Below are 18,029 nucleotides of genomic sequence, written 5' to 3' on the forward strand. Positions count from 1 at the left end.
AAACAAAGAAATGTTCTAGACAAAGAACAAAGAGATAGACTCTTAAAATGAAAAAGGAAAATTGATTGATGATTCTCAAATGAGATTACATGAGTTTATATAGAGATAAAAAACTTGGTCACAAAGCCAAGTATTATTCTTGAAACTAAAACACAATAAAGATAGATAGTTGAATGAAGATTCAACTCTTTGAAGTTTGTCTTCCCAAGGTGTCCTTCCCAAGTGAGTTGAACTCTATTTTCGTCACTCTTTTTTGACCACAAAACAAAGTGATTACTTTGGGATTTCTTGGACTTGAATTAGGTTCAAAGTGGGTTGGACTTGATAGGTATCATCCCTAATAGTTTTTCCCATGCTCTCTTTGGCCATAAGCTTTTGAATTAGCTCATTTAGTGCATTCCTTAGCTTCTTAGCTTTTGCTCTAGTCATTAGTCCTTCAGGTACAAGCAATGGTTCATCCGCTATAAACATCTCGGGTTCAAGCTCAGCTACAAGTTCCTCGGGGTCAAGCTCAGCTATAAGCTGCTCCTTATTAGCTCCATCCATGGTCACATCATTAACGCAGATGATGGCATGCTTATTCGGAGTGGTAATTGGACTTTGTTCAACTGCAAAGGTAAAGTAAGTGCACATAAGTATTTAAATTTCTTTGAAAACGGACGGATAGTATTTTGGGTTCTAGAAGATGCTGGAAAACATAAATGGTCCAAACGTATATGCGTGCTGCCAGCTTCCTTGGGAATCCTACTCTATAAGAAAAGGATTGCTGGAATGACTAGTACCGGTGAGATTGTGTTTTCGCCCTACGCAGGCTGTCTATCAAACCTATCAAACACTTTCTGCATTTTGTACTACAATATCGAGAGGAACACTTATAAAAGAATCAATATTGAGGGTTTTAAAATATTTCCGCGTATGGTTGTCCTTTTGTTCACATCTTTCTGGACTATGGTGATGTTCGTTTCATTGTCGCAAACGGCAGCGGTAGCGTCTGCGGCTGCGACAAACGTTACCGCATGTTGTTGTTCGTTTTGTTGCAGCTACTGCTACCGTTGCCGCTGCCGCTACCTCATGAAATACGTTCGTTTTGCTACTGTTACCGCTGCCGCAGCCGCTACCGCTTGTTTTGTGTTTGTTTTATAGACGCTGCGGCAATTTTACATTTAATTTTTGTTTTATTTTTATAAATTTGTATAATTATATTTTGAATCAACAAAATATAATTTAAATATATATTTAAATTTCTTTCATCCCTACTCAAGATTCCCTCATTGACCCAAATTTCTTTGAGTTATAACAATGAATTCAACGACTTTAATGGGATTGGGAATATCTCTTTCTTCTTGCCTAATTTAGAAGGATTTTCTATTGAAAGTAGAAATTACAATAAAGTCATCGGTCCAGGAGTTGACTTAAATGTCTTCTCGCCTCTTAAGCAGCTTTACTCGTTAATTCTCTCAGGCATTCCTCTTTCAACAGCAAACATCACTTCTGATTCGGATTTTCTACCAAATTTGGCATATTTGAACTTGCTAGGCTGCAACATCACTGAGTTCCCTGAGTTCATAAGATACGGAAGAGAACTACACATACTAGACTTTTCCAACAACAAAATCAAAGGTCAAGTACCAGACTGGTTGTGGAGACTGCCAAAGTTGTTCGAGGTGAATCTCTCTAACAACTCTCTCAGCGGTTTTAATGGATCCTCAAAAGTTTTTCCTGAGAGTCAACTCACTCATCTTTATCTAAGCTCAAATGATTTCCAAGGACCACTCTTCATCCCATCCTCGAAGCATCTCCGATATTTTTTGGGTTCTAAGAATAACTTCACCGGGGAGATCCCTCGATCAGTATGTGGACTAAGCTCTCTAGCAGTTCTAGATCTATCAGACAACAACCTCAATGGCTCAATTCCTTGGTGTTTAGAGACTCTCATGAGTTCTCTTTCAGATCTAAATCTCCGTAACAACAGACTCAGCGGCATTCTTCCCGAGATATTTCAGAATGCCAAGAGCTTAATAATACTTGACGTCAGTCAAAACCGATTAGAGGGAACAATGCCTACTTCTCTTGTTGGTTGCTCTGCCTTGGAAGTTTTGAACGTTGCAAGCAACACTATCACAGACATGTTTCCCTTCCACTTGAATTTTTTGCAGAAGCTTCAACTTCTCATCCTCCGCTCTAACAAGTTTCATGGCACATTACATAACGCCGATGGGGTTTGGTTTGGGTTTCCTCAGTTGAAAATCATTGACGTATCATATAATGACTTCGTTGGTACATTGCCATCTGATTACTTTTTGAACTGGACTGCAATATCTTCCAAGAGAGATAATAATATAGAACCAGAGTACATCCAGAGTTCTTTAAGATACTACTACTTTTCACTTGTCTTGATAAGTAAAGGAGTGTCAATGGAGATGGAACGTATCCTTACAATCTACACGGCCATCGATTTTTCAGGAAATCAACTCCATGGACCGATTCCTGATTCCATTGGTTTGCTGAAGGAGCTTCGTATTCTCAACATGTCAAGCAATGCTTTTACGGGCCACATCCCATCTACTTTGGCAAACTTGACGAATCTTGAGTCACTCGACCTATCCCAAAACAAGATTTCTGGTGAGATTCCTCCTGAGCTTGGGGCACTCTCTTCTCTCGCGTGGATAAACGTTTCACATAACCAGCTTGTAGGTTCCATACCACAAGGCACGCAATTTCAACGACAAAATTGCTCCTCCTACGAAGGAAACCCCGGACTTAATGGTCCTTCCCTTAAGGATGTTTGTAGAGATATCAAAACGCCAACCCCACCACAACCCGAACTGGTGGCGACAAAAGAAGAAGAATCATTCAGTTGGAACGCAGCAGGTTTAGGCTTTGCACCTGGAGTTGTATTTGGGCTGGCGATGGGATACATAGCAGTTTCATACAAGCATGAGTGGTGGTTCATGAAGAGATTTGGCCGAAACAAGCAACAAAGCATCAGAACTCGTTAAGTCACTCATCGATGCATTCTCTCTTCCTTATCGCATTGTTGTTATGTTCATTAAAACTTTTTTGTATTTCAAGTGTTAAGCGTGTGCTGAATCAAGTTTTGTATAATATGTTTTGAACTATTATTAAACCAAATTAAGACTGGCCAAAATAAAAGTTGGTGAATAATATAAATATTACAATTTCATTAGATAATTTGACTTTGGTTATTTACTACCGTAATCACCCAAAGCTAAAGCCTAAAAAGACAACAATACGGTTTGTTGAGTGAATGCAATGTTACATTCTTGTTTAATTCAATAACAAAACTTCAATATTAAAATGCACATGCCGTTTGATAAGCCAAGTCTACAAGTTTTGTTCTTTGTCTTTATGTACTAAATAATATTGAAAGTGATATTAGTTTTGTGGCTCGAAATTAATGAAATGCAAATTTAGGAAAGTTAATACTGACGTATGTTTCAGGTTTGGAATTGGATAGAGGACAACTATGAAAGCATTTCACAGAAATAATATGCCATACGGAGTCCCAACTCCCATATAAAGTTGAAAAGTTGGCTTAAGCTACACGGCACTTTGATTTTTCTATTGTCCTCACTAAACTCCAAATTTCTAATTTCTCAAAACATGATTTTTTTAGGGGCCAAGAAGAACGAGTTTATGGTCTCTCAAGTCAAGTCTATTGCATTTTGGAAGGATTCATAAGATTTTTAGTAGGAAAGTTTTTTCTTCAAAAAGACTTCAAATCATCAAGTCAATGGAGCTTCATGTATTTGTTTTTTTTATATATATGTTAGTGACCTGCAACACTAATTTACCATCACTACTTCATATTACTTTTTCATTTCCACAAATATGAAAGCTTTCTTGTCTAATCAGAAAATGAGCTTCCTTCTTCGTTCCTTCTGTTTCCTTTTTCTCGTTTCAAGTTTTCTAAACACGTTTGTTTCTTCTACACAACGTTTGTGTCATCCCGACCAAAGGGATGCTCTTCTTGAGTTCAAGAGTGAGTTTTTGATCGATTCAGATGGGTCCTCTTTCCGGAAAACAGAATCATGGGTGAATAAAAGTGATTGTTGTTCTTGGGATGGTATCACCTGTGCTGCTAAGTCGGGCAAAGTGATCGGGCTAGACCTTAGTTCCAGAAACCTCCATGGCCCGCTTAAATCCAAGAGCAGTCTATTTAGACTGCGTTATCTCCGTGATTTGAACCTTGCTTACAACAACTTCACCGGTTCACCAATCCCAGCTGAATTTGGCAAACTCATGGGGCTAAAAAGACTTAATCTCTCCCAGTCTTCACTATTAGACCAAATTCCAATCAACCTTCTTCAGCTAACCAAGTTGGTGTCTCTCGATCTTTCGTCTTTTGAGTATTATGATTCTTTATTTTTATCCATTGATGGATCCTTTCTTCATCTACTTGCTCAAAATTTGAGGAATCTTAGTGAACTGGATTTGAGCGATGTAAACATTTCTTCAGAAATCCCCCAAGAGTTTTCAAACCTGCGATCTCTAAGGTTACTACATCTTAGAAACTGCAACCTGTCTGGAGAATTTCCAAGTAGTGTTCTTCTGATACCGAGCTTAGAGTCCATTATATTAAGGGACAATGAAAATCTTAGAGGCAATCTTCCGGTTTTTGGTGAAAATAACTCTTTAATAGTGTTGTCTACTAAAATGACAGCCTTTTCAGGCCCCATACCCGACTCCATTAGCAGCCTCAAACATTTGACTTTTTTGTCCCTTTCCTTTTCTCAGTTCTCTGGGAAGATTCCGTTTTCACTTGGGAACCTTTCTCATCTCTCTATTCTCGGTCTTAGTTATAATAATTTTGTTGGTGAAATCCCATCTTCAATTGGCAATCTAAAACAATTGACTGTTTTTGCTGTTGAGAATAACAAACTCAGTGGAAATTTGCCATCTTCAATTTGCAATCTAAAACAATTGACTGTTTTTGATGTTAGCTCTAACAAGCTCAATGGAAATTTGCCAGTTTCGATACTCAATTTGACCCAACTACGTGAACTTGGGCTCTCTTCAAATCAGTTCACAGGTTTCCTTCCACCAAACATCAGCCAATTCTCCAAATTAGAGTCTTTTTCTGGTGGAGATAATTCTTTTACGGGAGCCATTCTTTCATCCCTACTCAAGATTCCCTCATTGACCCAAATTTCTTTGAGTTATAACAACGAATTCAACGACTTTAATGGGATTGGGAATATCTCTTTCTTCTTGCCTAATTTAGAAGGATTTTTTATTGAAAGTAGAAATTACAATAAAGTCATCGGTCCAGGAGTTGACTTAAATGTCTTCTCGCCTCTTAAGCAGCTTTACTCGTTAATTCTCTCAGGCATTCCTCTTTCAACAGCAAACATCACTTCTGATTCGGATTTTCTACCAAATTTGGCATATTTGAACTTGCTAGGCTGCAACATCACTGAGTTCCCTGAGTTCATAAGATACGGAAGAGAACTACACATACTAGACTTTTCCAACAACAAAATCAAAGGTCAAGTACCAGACTGGTTGTGGAGACTGCCAAAGTTGTTCGAGGTGAATCTCTCTAACAACTCTCTCAGCGGTTTTAATGGATCCTCAAAAGTTTTTCCTGAGAGTCAACTCACTCATCTTTATCTAAGCTCAAATGATTTCCAAGGACCACTCTTCATCCCATCCTCGAAGCATCTCCGATATTTTTTGGGTTCTAAGAATAACTTCACCGGGGAGATCCCTCGATCAGTATGTGGACTAAGCTCTCTAGCAGTTCTAGATCTATCAGACAACAACCTCAATGGCTCAATTCCTTGGTGTTTAGAGACTCTCATGAGTTCTCTTTCAGATCTAAATCTCCGTAACAACAGACTCAGCGGCATTCTTCCCGAGATATTTCAGAATGCCAAGAGCTTAATAATACTTGACGTCAGTCAAAACCGATTAGAGGGAACAATGCCTACTTCTCTTGTTGGTTGCTCTGCCTTGGAAGTTTTGAACGTTGCAAGCAACACTATCACAGACATGTTTCCCTTCCACTTGAATTTTTTGCAGAAGCTTCAACTTCTCATCCTCCGCTCTAACAAGTTTCATGGCACATTACATAACGCCGATGGGGTTTGGTTTGGGTTTCCTCAGTTGAAAATCATTGACGTATCATATAATGACTTCGTTGGTACATTGCCATCTGATTACTTTTTGAACTGGACTGCAATATCTTCCAAGAGAGATAATAATATAGAACCAGAGTACATCCAGAGTTCTTTAAGATACTACTACTTTTCACTTGTCTTGATAAGTAAAGGAGTGTCAATGGAGATGGAACGTATCCTTACAATCTACACGGCCATCGATTTTTCAGGAAATCAACTCCATGGACCGATTCCTGATTCCATTGGTTTGCTGAAGGAGCTTCGTATTCTCAACATGTCAAGCAATGCTTTTACGGGCCACATCCCATCTACTTTGGCAAACTTGACGAATCTTGAGTCACTCGACCTATCCCAAAACAAGATTTCTGGTGAGATTCCTCCTGAGCTTGGGGCACTCTCTTCTCTCGCGTGGATAAACGTTTCACATAACCAGCTTGTAGGTTCCATACCACAAGGCACGCAATTTCAACGACAAAATTGCTCCTCCTACGAAGGAAACCCCGGACTTAATGGTCCTTCCCTTAAGGATGTTTGTAGAGATATCAAAACGCCAACCCCACCACAACCCGAACTGGTGGCGACAAAAGAAGAAGAATCATTCAGTTGGAACGCAGCAGGTTTAGGCTTTGCACCTGGAGTTGTATTTGGGCTGGCGATGGGATACATAGCAGTTTCATACAAGCATGAGTGGTGGTTCATGAAGAGATTTGGCCGAAACAAGCAACAAAGCATCAGAACTCGTTAAGTCACTCATCGATGCATTCTCTCTTCCTTATTGCATTGTTGTTATGTTTATTAAAATTTTGTTGTATTTCAAGTTTTAAGCGTGTGCTGAATCAAGTTTTGTATAATGTGTTTTGAACTACTATTATTAAACCAAATTAAGACTGGCAAAAATAAAAGTTAGTGATTAATAGAAATATTACAATTTCATTAGATAATTTCATAGCTAAAAGACAACAATACAGTTTGTTGAGTGAATGCAATGTTACATTCTTAATTAATTCAATAACAAAACATCAATCTTAAAATGCACAAGCCGTTTGATAAGCACGTCTGTTTACTAGCTCAAAGCTGATGTACATGGTTGTGTACTTGTGTTTGTCTTTGTGTCTGTGATTAGATATAATTATGCACTTAAACTGATTACAGGTGGTATGGTAATCAATGAGCTTCAATTCGATTCCAAATGCAGAAAGGAAGTCAAGTTTATTTCTGTGTCAATCATATTCTAAGCAAAATATGATTGGCACAGAACAAGAGTCTGAGAAGCATTACGAAAACATTACTTGTCTGCTCTTGATCTCAGTCAGCAACCAAAGAAGTGTTTATGCTTCTAGGATAAACTAAAAACATAATACGCATAAAACATCCAGGCTAATTAACACTAAACTGGATCATAAGACAACGTACAAGAAATATGGGAACATCTAGGCTCTTTCACATTCTAGTGTACTATAAACTTACAAGTAGCTCCACTTGATATGGCGAAATTGAGTTCATCGAGGTCGACTGAAAACGTCTTTTCCACTATGAGTGTAGCAGCCACCATGAAAATGCCAAGGCAAGCTAAGTGGAGAGGTGTTTGGTTTTTGTTGTTGCGTGCCGAACACAGTTCCAATCCAGTGTTTAACATCTGCGTAACTATGTCTACGTCTCCAAGAAGAGCAGCAAGATGCAAAGGTGTGTCTCCGTGTGCGTTGCGGGAATAGAGGAGGGACGGTCGGAGCTCAATAATCTTGGAGAAGAGTTCTCGGTGACCAAGCTTTGCAGCCATGTCAAGCTTCCCACTTGGCGGATGTGGGAAAAAAGGTTCATACCTCGCACAATGAGTCAAGACCTTTGTATCATGTGCTCTACCAGGTACACCTACATATGCGTATATGAACTTCATATCAAAGTTACATATAGCAAGAACATTTATTGTTGGTTCTTGCTTTCTACCTTTATATGCTTCTGCAGATCGACTTGGAAGGCGAACCGGGATATGAGTTCCATCAAGTGCTCCAACACAATCTTTAAAAAATGGCCAATATCGATCATCAATCATCTGGCATCTCCAACTTTCCCATATCATCAAACCGAGCCTCAGGCCTATTATGAGTTAACGTTCTAAAGGTGGTGTATTTTTTCTTACACGAATCATACCTATTCTTAAAAGGGTTCCATTTGTTATATCCCCTCTTAAATGTCTCTTCGAACTTCTTCATGATGTTATCTTTCCCAGTTTGGTTCATTCCTACACTTGTTCTATTTCCATTTTTTCTTTCATCTACATAAAGTTTAAAGAATAACCGAGTTTCCTCATCGGTCCAAATCTAAAAAGATGCATAAAAAAATTTAAAACCACAACCACTAAGATCAAAACTAAACACTAAGATAAAAACCAAAACACTTACATTTTAGACATCTTCTTTCTCAAAACACTTGACTTGTAACCTGAAAAATCATCAAAAGCCAAACAAACAAGTGTTAAAAAACTGTAAAATCATCAACCCTCGTAAACTATCAAATATAATAATCAATCATAACCTATCAACATTTCAATAGAAGACTTCGTGACAATAAATGGCAAATTGGAAGACTTCGTGACTAAGATACAACACAACATACAACATACCACACCACACCACAACACAACACACAACACAAGACTCGTTCACCACAACACAACACAACATACAACACACCAAAACCACTAACATTAACAAGGGACTTAAGTTAAGCTACACCATTTAACAATCTAAACTACAGCCACAAAATTCAAAAGTAAAGCTTTATGTTGAGGGACACACAACACAAGACTCGTTCACCACACCACAACACACAACACTAAAACTAGGGCTGGGCATTCAGGTAATCCGTTCGGGTTCGGGTATTACCATTCGGGTTCGGGTAAACGGGTTTAGAAAAATAGAACCCATTGGGTATTTTTAGATATATGGGTTCGGTTCGGTTTGGGTAATATCGGGTTCGGGTCGGTTTGGGTTACAAATTTTAGAACCCGATTAGTACCTGAACTACCGGATACCCAAAAAAATATAATTAAATTTAAATAAATTTAGTTAAATTTTGACTTACATAACAAAATATTTTAGATATTTTGATTATTTTTGATATTTAGGTATAAAACTAAATGAAATATTTAAAATTATAATCATAATTTTGGGGTAATTGCATTATATTAATGATAAATATTATAAATATGTTTATATGTTCGGGTTTAATGGGCACCCAAACAGGTACCGGGTATTACCCGACTCTAATCCGAACCAACGGATATTAGAAAATAGAACCCAATAGGGTTTTATAGGCAAACCCGTAGCCAACCCGGTTTTTCGGGTCGGGTTCCGGGTTGGGTATTCGGGTACGGTTTTTATGCCCATGCCTAACTAAACCTGTAGAAACAAGAGAAAGAGGTGAACTTTTGGGTTGGAAACTATCAAATAGACATACCCATCAAAGCAATACAATCAATTAATCTCAATCCGTGTTAAAACAGAGATCGAGAGAGAGTTATATAAAAGAAGCAGAAGCAGAAGAGCTTACGAAGATGAGAGTAGGGAGATGACAAAGAGAATCCAACCTGGATCTGCTCCTCGTCGCTTTGTTCTTCTTCCCCTCCTCGAAGTGACTAACTAAGTTCAAGTAGACAGAGAAATCGAGCCTAGATCTGCTCTTCGTCGGCGCGGCTTTGTTCTTCTCTCCTTCTCCAAACGACGATTTAAGTTCGAGAAATCAAATCAAATTAGGTCAGGTTATTTTGTAAAACAATAAACAAAACAAGGATATTTTTGTCATTTACTACATATAACATAAATTTTAATCGTTAATCACTGACTTTATTAAACGTCTAAAATTTTTAGCCGCAGCTACTTGCGTCTGCCGCAGCGTTAGCGTCATGACACATATAGTTGCGGTAACCAAACGAATATTGTTATTCGCGTCAACAATATAAACAGATCAGCTAATATTGTTACCTGCGGCGACCAAAGGAACAGCACTAGAAAATATAAAGTTTTTGTAAGTTCAACTCTTAAAAATATTGTTCCTCTTTAGAGACAGATCAGCTAATGTAATTCTATTATTCTTAAACAGATCGAGCTAATATAATTCTATTTTACACCACAAATATATCTTCTAACTCCCAACTCATCAATATAGTCTATTTATATAGCTAAGTGTCGTTTGTGTGTCAAAACTCTGCAAGCCATCCATTATTAACCATATTTCTTCCCCATCAAGACTTTTTATTTTAAGGTTTTGAAATCATATAAATCAATGTCGGAACCAATTTGTTCATCATGGGTACTAAAATTAAAGAGCATATCGTGTGTGTAGCGTTTTGTTGTAAAATAAGCTGAAAAAATCGTGGAAGTCAACTCTCAGAATCCAACTAAACGTAGTATCTGCCTTGTTCTACACGAAACCATAGAGTTTACCAATTTCAATTATGACCACTAATGAGCACTAATTGTAGCAGGTGAAAAAAAAAACTATCTCTCTCTCTCTTTTGTGCGCTTTGTTCATTATCTTTGTGGTTTGGTATTCAATTTAATTTATATATCCTTTCAGTTTCAACAATGGAAGGGTCTTGTAAAAGATTTATACATTATGTCTTTGGACAGCAGAAGAAGAGTGTCTCGGTAAATAGTAAATTGCTTACTTGTAATCATTTGGGATAGTTACATCGTACGTACTAACAATGAAGTGATCTATAAGAAAATATCATCCATGACTTTAAACTCTCCGTTACATGAACCGAAGAATTAAAATATCTGAACGGAATGAACAAATGAATCAAAAGCGTAGCGTCATTTGATTTAAATATGATTTGACTCTGTTTTGGTATTGCTCATAGATAATCTATATATATATATATATATATATATAATTAGGGAGTTTCTCTCATTCTAAGCTATCCACATCAGCATAATTTTCTACAAATTTTGTGGGCTTTGTATCCTATTTGAAATTCAAATTATTTGGTTTATTCAGTTTTATAAGCTCACTCTTATTTATTTAATTTTCCAGAACGTAAATATTTTGGTGACAAAATAAATATAAAAAACAGAAATATCATCAGAAATTTTAATCTACATGATTCTAAGATAAACCATCAGCCCCAAAAATCAAAACCAGTAAAAAAACTTCGAAATATACAGGAAAAGAAAACAAAATGGTAAAACTGAAATACTAAAATTTGAAACCAACACAGTTTAATCTTTTAGATTCATAGAAATCAACTTAACAAAAAGATAAACCAAACAAAAAGAAACGAAACTCTTCACAAAAACACATAGAATAATACACTATCAACGAACATCAAAATAAAAAGAACAATAATCTAATCTACCAAACAACCTACTAACTGAAGAATTTACCAGAAACTGACTTAGCTTCCACCAGCAAGTGAAACCAAAATAGACTCAATGAACAGTCTTCCCAAGACTTACCAGAAGCATCACCAATCAAACAATCAACCACTCTCTCCTAAATTAAAAGAATTTTTTACTGTACACGGTTCTATCGATCGTGATGGAGAAGGGGAAAGTCCAAATAAGAGATTAGCGAAAAATATATAACTATGTGTTTGTGTTACATACGTATTGGTTTCTCCGGCTTGGTTGGTTAAGTATTGATTGACTCATCCAATAGGTGGCAGTTTTGAATCACCATACCCTTTTTTGTTTCTTTTTTTGTTTTAATATTACAAAACGAGTTGTATTTAACGGAATTTAGTTATTTACCAACGCTGACTTGGCCCTGTAAAATATATCCGTCAATTAACTTAATTGTGTATCTTATTTGGCAAAGTCAAAAAAATTTACAATTTAACTGAAAATAATAAAAATTGACAATTAAATTCACCATAAGTAAAGTTGAGGCTTTTTCAACATTTTTGCTAACTTCGTGTTTTTAAAAGGAAGAAGAAGAAAATAATTACACAACACGGTCAATTGAGAAAAAAAAACATAATAAGCAAAAAACCCCAATACTAAAAACAAATAGGTCCATCAAGTGAAATAAAAAGCTTTAGACAATTGCTTGTTAAGGTCTATTTTAACCAAATGGTAAATCAGACAAATATAATTGCACAGTAAAAAACAATACAAAACACGCTTAAATATCACATTCACCGGAACATATAATCTCAAATATATTTTATAACCCCAAATTTCATCACAGGACCGACTCCAAAAACTTTTTAACCATGTACTAAAGTAAATAAATAATAACTTTTCGTTTTATATTTAAAAATCTGAAAATTTGAACCCTCTGTTAAAAACAAATTCAGAGAAAATAATGGAACCATGTGCTTGGGTGCTAGCACACTCTTACATATAATCAAAAACATAAAACAAAAAATAAAACAAAAAATACATAAAAAGATACATTAGCATTGGTGCCCGTTAAGCACATATGTGCTAAGGATTCAAAAACACTAGGTCCAGAAAAAAACATGTTTATTAAAATTATTTCATAAAATATATATGTAGGTTTTTTTATTAATAATATACTATTGACTCAACATAAAATTTAAGCCAAGCATGATTAGCATATAACCCCGCGCGTTGCCCAGGTTCTCACCCCTAGTTTATGTAGTTAGGGGGAAAAGGGTGATAAATTAAGTAATTGGGCCTAGAGAGCCCATCTAGGATCGTAGCATTATAAAAAGGTAAAATTTCGTTCATCGTAAGCTACATCGTAAGCTTTGTAAAGAGATAATAATAGGGTTTGAAGTACTACAAAAAAAAAATAGGGTTTAAAGCATTTGCCATGAAAGATGATCATTCATCGGGAGCGCAGTCAAAAAAGAAGAAAGAAAAATAAACATTTGGAGCAGCAGGTCTCACAAGCTTCAAACTCGGTAAGAGAATACTCAGACCCAATCCCAGTTGATCTTCTTATTGACATATTCTCTAGCGTCTATGCAAAGTCTATAGCTAGGTTTCGTTGCGTGTCCAAATCATGGGAATCCATACTTCGTCGTCCTGATTCACAGAGCTGTTCCTGACCAAGTGATCTGTAGCTCGTCCACGGCTTTTGTTTGCCTTAGAAATTGATAAAGAGTTATATGTCTTCTCTTCGCCTCAACCTCAAGGTCCAAATGATGAGATATCTTCTCTTGTAGCCACCCCTTATAAGTGTTTCCCCAAATACTTTCCAACTGGTCAATGTACCGAGCTCTGCGGATTGGTCTTCCTTCGAAGAAGAAAAGCGCGGGTGATTTGTAACCCCGTCACTGGAGAGTCCATAGCTTTACCCAGAGTGAAAGCGACGGGTGTTGGAGATAGCTATTTCGGCTTTGATCCGATCAGCAAACAGTTCAAAGTGTTGTGTATGACATGGTCACGTTATGGAACACCCAACACTCATCGGATTTTGACATTGGAGAACTGGAAAAAAACGTACTGTATATGGAGGACGATCCCAGACCCAGTACTTCCCCATTATTCTATGTATGATGGAATCTGCATCAATGGTGTTTTGTATTGCATAGCTTATTTTCGAGGTGACGTTTCTAAGTGTATGGCTTGCTTGGATTTTGGGCTTGAGAAATTCAGCTTTATTAAATTACCTGAAGGCATGAACTACTCTACTCAGGAGCTAACTTTGTTCAACTACAAAGGTAAATTAGGTGTACATCAGTATATTGATCGGTTCCACAACGATAGATCTGGGTTGTGGGTTCTAGAAGATGCTGGAGAACATAAATGGTCCAACCCTATATGCATACTGCCATACACAGTCTACCCTGGTAACAGTTTTGTCGGAATGACGGCTGCCGGAGAGATTGTGTTTTCGTCGACGTCAAAGCCTTTCTACATTTTCTTCTACAATATCGAGAAGAAGACTTATACAAGAATCCATATTCAGGGATTTGAAGAGTTGCTAATTACGCCTTATATTGGAAATTTCGTTCGCATCTTTTTAGACTTTGTAGAGGATATGAAGTTAGTCTAAGTGTGTTCAAGGGCTTCATAACTTTAGACTTTATAATTTATATATTTTAATTTTCAATAGTTTGGATTTTATCTTAAAAAACAGAGCTAATTTAGTCAATTAGTCCCACTATACATGTTTCACTTGCAAAGATTTCTTATATTTCTATGAGCTTTTTAGGTCTTTTAAGATATCAATTATTGTGTTTAGAGCTTTGTATATAGTTTACCTCTTCATCAACATCTTCTCGTGATCGCTGTTGAAGTATAGTAGTAGAGCAATTTAAGTGTCATTGTGTATATATCGACGCTTTGCAGACCATCCATTTTCGCTGCAAGAATTATTAATTATTGCCCTATCAAGTTCATTTTTTTCTTTCTTTTTTTAGATTATGAAGTCATATGAATTAATTTCCATAACAATTCGTTCCTCTCATATGACACCATTTTCTTTCATATTTCTAAAAAGTTTGCTTCATCTATTTCTAAAAAGTATGCTTTATTTGAAGTCGATTTATTTATCGTCTTTTGCATATATTCTTGGGAAAGAAAATGGTGTGTTGTTGCCTCGTTGGAAAGGCAGACTTCCTCTAACATTTGTTCTAAATATGTCTGCATAAAAGACGACCGGTACATGCCTAAAGACCCATCTATGGGTGAGCATGTAAAAGATCTTGGATATGAGTTATGGACCCAAAAGATATATCAAAGAGGTTGTAAAAATGACGAAGATATTACGATATACTCGAATATGTACCGAATATTTACTTAGATATGACTCTATCATAAACGCCAAACTCTATGTGTATAAATAGCAACAATATGTGAATGAATACAACAATGCTTTCAGAAATATTTCATGGTATCAGAACAGAAAACTCTTGTGACCTAATTTCTTTTCTACTGGCGGCCGTTGCTTGGCTTCAGTAACCGCTGCCTTCGTTCTAAAATCATCAACCTAGCCACCGCCGCTGTAAAAGCCGGTGTTGCTTCCGCTATTTTCTACTATCGGTTTTCAATTAAACCTAACCGCCGCTGCCGTCGTTTTCCGTGAAAACCACCGCCGCTGCCACTTTACTTCTACTTTTGCCGCCGCTTCACAAGCCGCTGCATGTCTGTCCTCTACTGTTTCTACAAGCCATCGTTTCTCCACAAGCAGTTGTAGCTTCCGCACAAACTAATTACTACTTCAGCCTCCACCGTTGCACAAACGGTCGTTGCTTTACATTGTCGCTTCATCAAACCAGCACAACTACTTGATCTACTACCGCCTAACAAGTTGCTTCAACGTTGACTTCTATTGTTTGAGAAGCACACGTTACATGACCTCTCACGTCATGAGATGCATGAACTCTTACGATCGTACGTACTTCTACATCACAATATAGATTTGAAGACCTCAAGTAATTCATCATCAACTTCGACATATGTTCTACAATTCTACTAGTGTTATGGTGAACCCAACACATGTGATTTTATTCAACTACCATGCTGCTGCTGTACAAGCCGCCGCACTTCTACAAAACTACCACTTCTATACTTTTCATACACTGGCCGCTCCTGTTCATTCACAAGTTGTTGTCAATACTACAAAGTTTTCCAATCTCATACGCGTTACGACGTATGAGCTTGAGGGAGGGTATCAAGAAAACCGGAGATCAAGGAGGATCTAGAAGATATACATTAAGAATATTTACACTATATCTCTTATGTATTACTTACATTTGTATTTATCGGAAACTTAGCCTTATCGTATCTCTACCATTATGTATAAATACCTATCTTATGTTAATGTATAAACCAAGCCTTTCTAAATTATATCATGGTATCAGAGCAAGTTGTTCTTGTGACCTAATTTTTTCGTTCACCGCCGCTGCCGTTAAACTCTTATACCTTGTTTTACTCTTGTCCTTTGTTCTTGCTTTTACCATGTCTGGACAACAAGTTACAGTTGCGGCCGATGCCTCTTCTACCAAGATATACTCTCTTAATGCATATGATAACCCATGTGCCTTGATTTCCTCTGTCATCCTCACCGAAGACAACTATCCTGAATGGGCTACTGAGTTGAAAAACTCGCTTCAAGCAAAACAAAAACTCGGTTTCATCGATGGCACTGTCCTCAAACCAGCCGTTGAACCTGACCTGAGTATGTGGCTTAATGCAAACTCGATGATCGTTGGCAGGATCCGTACCTCTATTGATCCAAAGATCTGCTCTACTGTGTCGTTTGTCTCCGACGCTTCGACGTTGTAGACCTCTATCCGTGATCGCTTCTCTGTCGGGAACGGAGTCAGGAAGCAAGTCTGGAAAGATGAGATCTCGGCTTGCAGACAGGATGGCCAATCTGTCTTGTCATATTACGGACGCCTCTCTAAGCTTTTGGAAGAGCTCCAGAATTACAACACAAGTTGGGTTTGCTGTTGTGCAGCAGCTCCCGATATCGCCAAGGACTGTGAAGACGACAAAGTTCATCAATTTCTGTTTGGTCTTGATCTTCCTCGCTTCACCAACATTCGATCCACCATTACTAATCAAGATCCCCTTCCCTCTCTGAATCAAGTGTACTTTCGTGTTGTTCGAGAAGAAAAGAATCTCAATGATGCAACTGTGCGTGAAGTTAACAAAACAGAGGGCATTGGCTTCTCTGTTCAACCGGAGGTAGCTTCCCAGGTTGCCGTCGTGTTTGGTTCAAGAACTCGTGATCGATCCACCCTTTCCTGCACTCATTGTCGTTGCCAGGTTCATGATGTTTCTGAATGCTTTCAACTTCATGGATTTCCAGATTGGTATTTTGAACAAAAGGGTGGTACTCGTTCCTCCACTTCTGACACTCGTGACGTCTCTGTTCGTGGAAGCAGTGAGTTACGTTCTGCTCAACGTGGTGGCCGTTCATCTAGAGGTCGTGGTCGTGGTCGTGGTCGGGTGAACAACGCTCGTGCTGCAACAGTCTCCGACAGTAACACAGACCAAATCACTCATCTCATCAGTTTGCTTCAAAGCCAATGTCCGTCCACCACCTCTGAAAAATTGTCGGGTAAAACTGATCTTACTGATGTGATTATTGATACAGGAGCCTCACATCACATGACCGGAGACTGTTCTCTCCTGGTTTATGTCGTCGACATCGTTCCGTCCTCTGTGATGTTTTCTGATGGTCGTTTATCTCGAGCTACTAAGTGTGGCTCTCTCCGACTTAGCCCCGCTTATCTTCTCAATCATGTGTTAGTTGTTCCGGATTTTGACTGCACCTTAATCTTTGTTTCTAAGTTGTTGAAACAAACTGGTTCTATAGCAATCTTTACCGACACTTTGTGTTTTCTGCAGGACCGTTTTTCGAGGATTTTGATTGGAGCAGGGGAGGAACGTGAGGGAGTGTATTATTTTACCGGTGTGTCAGCTGCGTGTGTGAACAAAGTCTCATCAGATGTTTCTGCTTCACCGGCCTTGTGGCATCGTAGACTAGGGCACCCATCTACTAGTGTTTTGCTTTCCTTACCAGAATGTGTACAATCTCCCAATGATGTTGGAGAGATCAAACATTGCGATATTTGTTTTCGTTCTAAACAAACAAGAGAAGTTTTTCATGATAGCATTAATAAAGCTTTGGATTCTTTTTCCGTAGTACATTGTGATGTATGGGGTCCTTATCGTACTCCATCAACAAGTGGAGTTCGCTATTTTCTTACATTAATTGATGACTACTCCCGGTCGGTTTGGACGTACTTGATGACAGCCAAATTTGAAGTCCGTGGACTTATTAAAAAAAATTTTGTGCGATGTCTGAACGATAATTTGGTAAAAAGGTTAAGGTGTTTCGCAGTGATAATGGGACTGAATTCATGTGTCTCACGTCCTATTTTCAACAGAAAGGGATTATTCATCAATATAATTGTAACAGATTGTTACAAATTCTCACAAAACAAGTTATGGCTAATAG

General features: G+C 37.7%; 4 protein-coding genes across 4 annotated transcripts; 3 read left to right on the forward strand and 1 right to left on the reverse strand.

The window, feature by feature from the left end:
• Positions 3,853-6,888, forward strand: LOC104742857 (receptor-like protein 12). Its single transcript, XM_010463920.2, has one exon. It carries the CDS (start codon positions 3,853-3,855, stop codon positions 6,886-6,888), a length of 3,036 nt encoding a protein of 1,011 aa, XP_010462222.1.
• Positions 7,449-8,380, reverse strand: LOC104744139 (ankyrin repeat-containing protein ITN1-like). Its single transcript, XM_010465152.1, has 4 exons — positions 8,281-8,380; positions 8,088-8,159; positions 7,611-8,012; positions 7,449-7,489 (listed from the first exon to the last, which is right to left on the reverse strand). Exons 1-4 carry the CDS (start codon positions 8,378-8,380, stop codon positions 7,449-7,451), a joined length of 615 nt encoding a protein of 204 aa, XP_010463454.1.
• LOC104744140 (putative F-box protein At1g53360) lies at positions 12,886-14,111 on the forward strand. The gene is given in 2 exon segments (XM_010465153.2): positions 12,886-13,141; positions 13,144-14,111. Coding segments are annotated over 2 exon segments (1,179 nt in total). The 5' UTR covers positions 12,886-12,930.
• Positions 16,019-17,783, forward strand: LOC104744141. The gene is made up of 3 exons (XM_010465154.1): positions 16,019-16,317; positions 16,387-17,614; positions 17,715-17,783. Exons 1-3 carry the CDS (start codon positions 16,019-16,021, stop codon positions 17,781-17,783), a joined length of 1,596 nt encoding a protein of 531 aa, XP_010463456.1.

The sequence above is a fragment of the Camelina sativa genome, chromosome 14, assembly GCF_000633955.1.
Source record: "Camelina sativa cultivar DH55 chromosome 14, Cs, whole genome shotgun sequence".
In the NCBI taxonomy this organism is placed as follows: domain Eukaryota; kingdom Viridiplantae; phylum Streptophyta; class Magnoliopsida; order Brassicales; family Brassicaceae; genus Camelina; species Camelina sativa.